Source organism: Nicotiana tomentosiformis, chromosome 2 (genome assembly GCF_000390325.3).
Source record: "Nicotiana tomentosiformis chromosome 2, ASM39032v3, whole genome shotgun sequence".
Lineage (NCBI taxonomy): Eukaryota > Viridiplantae > Streptophyta > Magnoliopsida > Solanales > Solanaceae > Nicotiana > Nicotiana tomentosiformis.
The window spans coordinates 127,258,024-127,267,139 of NC_090813.1; the positions used below are offsets into that span (position 1 = coordinate 127,258,024).

The 9,116-nt window shown below is 35.1% G+C and overlaps 1 protein-coding gene across 1 annotated transcript; it reads left to right on the plus strand.

Annotated features, from left to right (window-relative positions):
- The first annotated feature begins 866 nt into the window (after window positions 1-866).
- Window positions 867-4,708, plus strand: LOC104095982 (uncharacterized). Its single transcript, XM_009602250.4, has 10 exons — window positions 867-1,117; window positions 1,445-1,574; window positions 2,189-2,327; window positions 2,413-2,625; window positions 2,709-2,847; window positions 3,397-3,547; window positions 3,659-3,768; window positions 3,852-3,949; window positions 4,090-4,159; window positions 4,389-4,708. The coding sequence occupies exons 1-10, from the start codon at window positions 1,025-1,027 to the stop codon at window positions 4,476-4,478; spliced, it is 1,233 nt and encodes a 410-aa protein (XP_009600545.1). The 5' UTR covers window positions 867-1,024; the 3' UTR covers window positions 4,479-4,708.
- Window positions 4,709-9,116: the final 4,408 nt, after the last annotated feature.

Here is a 9,116-nt window from a genome sequence, read left to right on the forward strand (position 1 = left end):
ATTGTCACCCGAAGAAGAAGAAGAAGAAGAAGACGAAGGAGGAGGAGGAGAAAGATGTCTGAAGTTATTTAAAAGTGGATACAAATTAAATTTTAAAAAAAAAGTGGGTATAGGTTAAATGGGGGCGACAAAATAGGAGCCCCGTGCAATTTTTACCAAAATAAGCCATAGAGAGAAAGGTAATGTAAGTTGGGATTATATGTGTTCACGGTTCAATGAAAAATTGATTAAATAAACCGATTTTTTAGTTGATTTAGTTTCGTTAAGAAAAAAAATATCCGACAAATAATATATACAATTTGTATAATTATATATATGTAATTTACATAGTTTTAAATATTTTATATACTTTTTAATCAAAAGTTTATTTTTACCATTAATTTTATCTCTAATAAAGTAATGGACTTTGGGCCTTAAATCCACCTCTAAAAAAAAGACCATAAATCCAAACTCATTCATGTAAAAAAGCTGCAAAGCCCTTTTCATTCTCTCCTTCTATTTCTGTTACTTTCAAAGAAGTTTTTACATTTGGGACTTTTTTTTTCATAATTTAGGAAAATTATAGCCACCACAATAAAAGAGTATAAAGGATTATAAGCTTGCAAAAAAAGAATTATTTTATGTTTGTAGGGGAAAAGAAAGAAAGAAATACCATTAAATTTGTCAAAAACTGAAAATCAAACAATATCACAACACTCAAATGGTAAATTATACGTATATTTAATTCAATTTGATTTAAAAAATTTAAAAAATGATTAAATCGATTTAATTTTGATTTCAACCAAAAACCGATTAGAACTCTATTGTTCCTCTTTTCCTCTTAAATAAAAGGAAGAAGATTTTATTTTTTTTTGGGAAGAAAACATGCACCAAATTAGTTTTACGGGAATACCCTTCTCCATTTCACTACATTCCACTTTATCTAGCTAGGGCTTTCTCCCTCCCTACTCTCCGTCACTATACTCCCTCCTTCGCTTTCGCGGAGATTTCCATTTTGCAATCCGGCCAAAAAAACAGAGGAAAAATGAGCACCGTCGTACCTACTTCAGAGGAAGATCCTGCTCTTTCCGTTGTTCGGTTCACCGCTCAGTTGTCATGGGCTGACGCTGGTCCAGAGGTAATCTCATATAACACTCGAACACTATGTGTGCGTGTGTCTGTGTCTGTTATTTATTTATTTAATGCTTATATACAAGTTATTTAGCTTTTACAGGGCTCTCTCAAATAATTCACGTGTTGTAGTGTAGTTTCATTACTTAAAAACCGTTGCTTTAAACAATCTGGATTTGATTTACTAATGGTTAACTATTGTAATGCGGGTGCGTCGATAATTGCTACGTGAAATTCTGTAGTGACAGATTTTGTGAGTGAATTTTTGGTTGGGGTCCTTTGGTTGTTGTAATTGTATATTTGTTTTGAATGGATTTACAAGATATGTTGGTAGGTTGCGGAGCCTCAGGTGAACAGATTGTGCGTCGAAGCACAGGAATGCATGATTGAAGGAAGGTGGTTAGATTTGGCTTCATTGATGCTCACTTCTGCAGATTTGATTTTTTCGAAAGCTTCCGAGAAAGGTAAATTTCGCACTTCAAGTGATTTTCATAACCTGTTATTAAAAGATATAATTCGAAACAGTTTCTATGGGAATAGATGAGTGGTTGATGCTTAGGAGTATTTACCTGGAGATTTAAAGTTTAAATCTCAACTACAACACTCAGTGTGAGCCCATCTACTCCAATCTTGGTGGGTCTATTTACTCGACAGTTTTGCTTGTGTGCTGTAAGAAGCTGCAGTCGGATTAAGCAATGTGCAAACAAGCTGGTCCAATACCACTCTCACTAAGAACAACAAAATATATAATCTGGGAATCCTCCATAGTTACACAGAAATCTCGAGAAGACAAGAGACAATATATTAAGATTTAATAAATTTGTGAGTCCAATTATGTAATTATCTAGCACATACTGTAGAATTAGATGCATAGAACTCACATGTACAGGAAGCAACTGTTTTTATTGACTTATATCTTTGAGTAAATTGTTTAGAGGTGGCTTTTTTTTCTTCATCAATGTGAAGCAATCTCTGATTGTCTGGCATGTTGAAACCATCCTTTCTGATGTTATGTTTTCTGAAATTTTTTGTTTTTTCTCTTAGTTATGTAATTTGCTCTAATTGGCTTCTACCTCAGATCTCGAGTGCATTTTCACTATAATCTGCAACCTTGTCAAGAAGGCTGAGAATTTGGACCAAGTTCATGAGATGGCGGAGCTCATATCCAGTAAACTCTCTCAACAACCAAATGATAAGCCTGCACTGCGCATAAAACTGTAATCTATCCTGAAGCTAATTACTTTTCTTCCTGGAGTTTTCTTTATGGTGTCACATTACATTTTGTTCCTTATCTCTTTTCAGCTTGTTCAATCTCTACAACCTGTTGGAGAATCCTTATAGCCGTTTCTTTGTGTACATGAAGGCCCTTAATTTGGCCATTAATGGAAAGGTCACTGAGTATATCTTGCCATCTGTCAAAAAGATAGATAGCTTCTTGAAAGAATGGAATCTTGGAGTCAAGGATCAGAGGGAGCTCTTCCTTAAGATCTCAAACATTCTGAAAGAAGCCAAAGGGTATGAGTGAGGGACTTGTGTTTCCTGCAGCAACCTGCGCTTACAATTTTGTATTCTTTCCTGACTCACATTAATATTTGCAGCTCTGCAAAAGAGTCTTTCAAGTTTCTGACAAAGTATTTGGAAACTTTCTCGGTTGAAGATGCATATGCCATGAATGAGGCAAAGGAAGAAGCTCTTCGTGCAATTATTGAATTTATCAAGGCACCTGACATGTTTCAGGTATCTCTATGTTCAACAGAATATCTGAATTCAAATTGCTTGAGTGGATAGGAGACTTTTCTTTTTTTAAATTTTTATATATAAACAATTTGCTGTGTCATTTAGACTCCAGATTGCCCAATGCTGCCTTTCACATGATCTATTGCTATCATGTATTGTTTTAGGCATCAGATATGTCTATTGCTAGCATGTAATGATTTAGGTGCATTAGAACACGCTCATGTATTGTATGGCATGATTTCCTGTGTCCTCACAGTTGAATTTGAGTGCTTTGCAAGGTACTGGAACAAACAGCCACCATCTTACCCATTGTGGCTTGATTTTACTATTTTAGATGAATTACTTTGAATTTTGCGATCTCCTAGCTATTAGGAGCAAATGATAGCCTGTGTCAAAAATTTTAGGGAGCAATTATGGAGTAGATCACCAACATGATCATATCGAAGAAATATCAAAAATGAAAAAAAACACATAATTGAGAAGAGTGGCTTATTAAATCTGCATTTTTTTCTTTTGCCATTATTTACTCTTGGCTTTTTAATATGGCAGTGTGGCTTGCTAGATATGCCAGCTCTAGTCCAATTGGCGAAAGATGCTAAATATGCTCTAGCATATCAGCTTCTAAAGATCTTTCTCACTGGGAGGCTCAGTGATTACTTGGATTTCCAGGAGGCAAATTCTGAATTATTAAAAACCTATGGTTAGTACTTGCCTTTCTGCTAATTAAAACTTTGGCATATTTATGGGTGAACCCTTAGGTTTTGGGATGCTGTTCTTGCTCTTGATCTGATTCTGCTAGTTAATGTTGCAGGACTTCTACATGAAGATTGTATAGCGAAGATGAGATTATTGACGTTGGTAGATCTCGGGATGACTGAATCCAGTCAAATTCCTTATTCCATGATCAAAGACACATTGCAGGTACTTTTATTGTCTATATCTTGTAGTTTGTGTTTGTGCTCCACATTTTGGTCATTCCATTGGTCTTTTGCTCTTTTTTGCAGATTGATGATACTGAGGTAGAATATTGGGTTGTTAAGGCAATTTCAGCTAAGTTACTTGACTGCAAGATAGATCAAATGAACCAAGCAGTAATTGTGAGGTGTGCTTTCTGTGGCCCCCGTCCTTTAATATTTTTGCCTCTGCTTTATTTGGAGATGTTAGATCTGGTTAATTGAGACTTTAATTGTTCTTCATTATTCATAACTGTTTTTCCTTTTCTTTTGTATGGGTGTCGTGCAGCCGATGCATAGAGCGTGTATTTGGGACAGATCAGTGGCAATTGCTTCGAGCACAACTTGCAACCTGGAGGGTAAATTATTCTCTTCTTATACTCAATTTTATAGTCAATCTGGGTTCCAAGAGCTGGTGTGGCTAGTTACCATGATTCCTGTTGCTGCTCTTCTGGAACCCCTAGAAACTGATGCCAGTATATTTTTGTTGTCCTCCCACTTCATCTAGCTAGATGTCCTTAACTCCCATTCTCATTTATATTGAGTCATTATGGTTGATTGATGTTGACGAGTGTCAAATCTTTACAGGGAAATATTTCAGGGGTAATTAGTACAATTCATGCTAACAGGATAACTGAAGATACCACACAAACAATGCAAGGATTAGCGATCCACTGAAGGTTGCTTATTTGTGGCAACTATTTTCTTTAAATATTTGGAGACTGGATTAATTGGTTCCCATGTAGAGCCAGCTCTTTCAAGTAGAAATTTTTGACATTGTTTTCCTTCTGGGCAAAATTTTCCAAGAGTTTGTTAAGCTGCATTTGCTTTCTTTTCCTGTCGATGTTACAGAGATGCAATTCTATGAGATCACTATGTTCAATTATACTTCGCCTGTTGATTCCGTATTTCCATGTCCAATGTTCACTTTTTAGGCATCCATGAAATCCATAATTGAGAACAAAGGTATCAATTTTTATTTTTATTTTCTGGAGATTAGTCGCTTGCTTCATTTTCATCTTTTTAGATCAGCAGATGGTCTAGTTTTGTTTTGACCAGACCTGCTTTTTGACATGGACAATTGGAGATGGGTGTGCCAGGGGGGCATTGTTAATAGTCTCTGAGGACTTCTCATTTGAACTATGTATACATCTTAGATTTGCTTTGATGGAGAAGTTCACGGGTCACAATAACGCTCTGTTTTTGTGTTGGAAGCCTTCAGAAAGTCTCATCCATACTTATTGATGATTAGTTTAGTACTTGCTCCCCCTCCCCTCTTCCCTTTTCGTTGTCCGATTCCGGAAATAACTTACGAAAGAGTATGTTGCTAGAACAAGCGGGGACAGAAAGAGGTCGACCTTATATGATAAGTTGCTTCCAATGAAAAAGAGACTATTCTTCTTTCGGATAAATAGATTTCTCTTATTTGAAAAGGGAATTGACATTTGGTCCTCTAAATTTTGTTTGTCGAAAATAAAGGAGTGGACATTTGCATTTGCCTCAACGAGGGGTAAGCTCCATGAGTATTTATTTTTTAATATTTTATAAAATAATATAATTATCGTAGTGTCGTACGAATCGACTAGACCATGCTAATAATAGCACAAAATAGTACCCTATCGAGGGAGAGTACTATGTCGTAGTCTATACCACAAAATGGCCATCTACGCCTACACCGACACGTGTAGTTTTATGACGACGAACACAATATATCTGGAGTCGATCTTGGTGAACACAAGTAACTCCCAAAATATTTGATACTTCAAAAATCGATTCATAGCATAGTAGCATCAAATGATCTATTTTTATCAAATCATAGCATTAATAGAAAATCTAAGACATTTGACCAAAATTTAAATAAACAAACCTTTTACATGTTAAAGCCTTTAGCAATTTAACATCAATATTTGAAAGATACCACAAGTGCTATTCTATTTATCAATTTTCAAAAGAAATACTTTCCGTGAAAACTTATCTTTAGCACTCAAATATGTATACTCTTATCAATACGTAAGTTTTGATAAAAACTTATAACATTTACCATAAATGTCATTTTGCCAACAAGATTTAAAATAAAGCTTTATAAAACAACATGACACTACGTGTGCAACGTAATATTTTAGTACATGAAGACATCCGTACTTGTTTGTCCCCACAAGTATGAAAGCACATTTGCAAACAACTTGAGCATTAACTCGAAACATGCTTTTAGAGAAAATCCCTCAAGAAGAGTAAGTTTTAATCAACTTACCTCGCTTTCGTTTTAATAATATTCACAGGCTTTTAATCTTCTTCCATTGTTCCAACGTTGATTAAAATTCTCAAGCATCACCAAAAATTTGATATCCGCAATTAGATATCCCAATTATATCAAAATATGACCTAAAATATTGATCAATATCCATTTATGGATCATAAGTTGGCTACGACCCTCCAACAACTCAAATCGCCGAATAGAGTCACATGCTAGCCCATTCAACTTCATTCTTATATTTTAATACCCTTAGTTGGCTGGACTTGATTTTAGCTTAAAATCGCCTCTTCACCTCAAGAACCCTAACCCCCAATACTCAAAATACTCTCTTCCCCCCATTTTGTACTTATAGGCCCGAATTTCTGGGTTTCAGATGCGGCCCCGGATGCTTCGCATCCCCACTTCACTCTTCTTCGAAGCCCGGACGTGGACCCGGATGCTATGGCAGTACTTCACTGCCAGCCTTTGGTAATTTGATCATAGCTGCTTGTAGGAATGTCCAAATGACAAACAGTTTGAAGCATTAGAAAGTTGACTTGAAAATATTTCATTTGCTAGATTTTCCACCACATAACTCCTTTTCTATATATATATATATATATATATGATTGTCCAAAGTTTGGTCTTGTGCATACTCATTTGGATCTTTAGTCTATCATATAATTTCCAACTTGACTTGGACTTAGGGCTCTCCTTAGACCCCACATCACTTATAATATGCCTCGTACACTTATTATCATATCCAATTAATATACATCATATTATTAGTCCTCGTCTGCACACAAAATAATATAATTAGAACACATCAACTTTCTTAATAGCACTTAAGTACTTCAAAATTTTCCGGGGTGCTACATTCTCCCCCACTTAAGAACATTCGTCCTCGAATGTTTTACAAGTCACTTCAAAGAATAGATTTACTATCCTTTTATCTCCAACCATTATGCATAGGCACTTATGACTACATGGGTCTTGTACTTCTTTTCCAAAATCTCAACTTACTTATGGCCCTCAAAATTTGGCTATCTTTACAAATTCTTAAATATTTCGGCAAAATTTTCCCTATAACTAGGACTATCCAAAATCTTTAACCTGTCCAGAACAATCCCCCATATAGGTACCAATAACAATATAGCTCAATAACTAGAAATATAGAATATGATGAACTCTTTAGGCCCCACACGACCTTACATATACCATAAGTGCATCAAATATATACTTTTGTACTTTGAGTATTTACATACTTGCATACTGCTCAATATTAATAATATCTACTCGACATAGTACCCATATCACTACAGAACATATGTGTAGTCTTTCATCTTGAATACGTCAACTTGTACCTCAAAAGTATTTTCAAGTAAACTAAAATCTGTCTATGATTGGAACTTTTACAAATTTTATTTTTTTGGATAATATAAAATGGCACATTTCCATGCTGCCTAAATTCTCACCTTCCTCGAAGCTATAACTCATGCTTAGTGAGAGAAAAGTTATATTGCCCATTTGGTACATGTAAACTTATCCATTCCGACTCATAGTCTCAAAATTTTCTTATAACCAATACTTTCAAATTAGTCTGTTGTCTTTTATGAATCCTGTTTCCAAGAAAAGTTTCCCCACTTAAGACTTTTAATATTCTCTAATCATCAAAACTATTTTGGAATATTCTTTTATTCTTTTAGATTTATCCATCATATGATAATTTCATACCCCCACTTTCACTCATACCTTTAGAGCTCATGTTAGATTCATAATTTAATAACTATTGTTACCAACAAGTTTACTCTAAAAATAATTCAACTCACTTCGTTTGATTGCATGACACTAGTTTGCCACCTACTCGCGGACATCCATGTTCCAGTTTTATTTCTTAACTCTTACCAATTCCTTGACACCATTGAGTATCTTGTGATATTTTTCTACCAAAAATTTGGGATTGCATTTATTTCCATGCGCACCAAAGACATGCTACCGTAGCCTGTAAGCTTTCAACAGTCGAGAGCTATCATTATCACGATGGTACTTGCACCCTTTTAATATTAGTGCTCTTCTTTGAACCCGTACTTTTTACTGACATATTTTATTTTTGTATAGAAGAGTCTCTTCTCATTTAGGAATGCACATTACATTACCCTTTTCTATTTCATTTCATGCTAAGTGTGCACACATTAAAATACCCTCTTATTCCACTCAATCCCATGTACATTTCAAAGTACTTCCTTGTTCTCTGCCAATACTTGAATTTAATTCAAATCGCACATGTCCCCAAGTTGTAGGAATACATTCGAGTTTCCCATTAAATCCTTGACTATCAGACATAACTTTTAACATCCCTGATGCAGAACATCGTAACTATTGCTTGTAATGAGTTTGTAATTATCGTACAAACACTTCATGATAATTGTACCCTTCTGATCATAAAGGTTACTGGTAATACCTCATTTGTCTTATTTTTATTAACTATAACCTTTTTTTTTTCTTTTTATAAACCATCACTTTAAATGTGACATTTGCTTACTCAGACGCTCCCCCACTTAGGAGTAAATTTTTTTTGAAACTCTTACCTACCACTCAGAGAGTTAACTACAATTTCAGATAAATGTTCTCGGACCATTTACATGCTCGCCTGCTTTTACGGGCTATTTATTCCCCAGTTAGAAATCTCTATTTTACCGCTTCAATCTCTCATCGTGCATTGACTTTTATTTCATCATTATGCCGATATGCTCATTATTCTGACAATAGGATAGATTGGTTATACTCACAGGAACTTTCTTTGTTCATTTTCTTATCTCAGTATCACGTCGCTACTAACTGCAACATATATTGCTAAGGGCCATTAGTTTACGCCCTTACAACATCATTATAGTTAGCACTTCACTCTTAGTTCACTCTATTGTTGAAATCTCTTCTAACATTCCACCTTTCAACCCATGCTCTAATACAGTTCTAGCAAGTATGACTACCTTGCGCCTCTCATCGCATGCTTAAATATGCTGAGCAAGTGTGACTCCCTTAGGCTAAATCCACATATCATTATATAACTTTTCACAACGTAT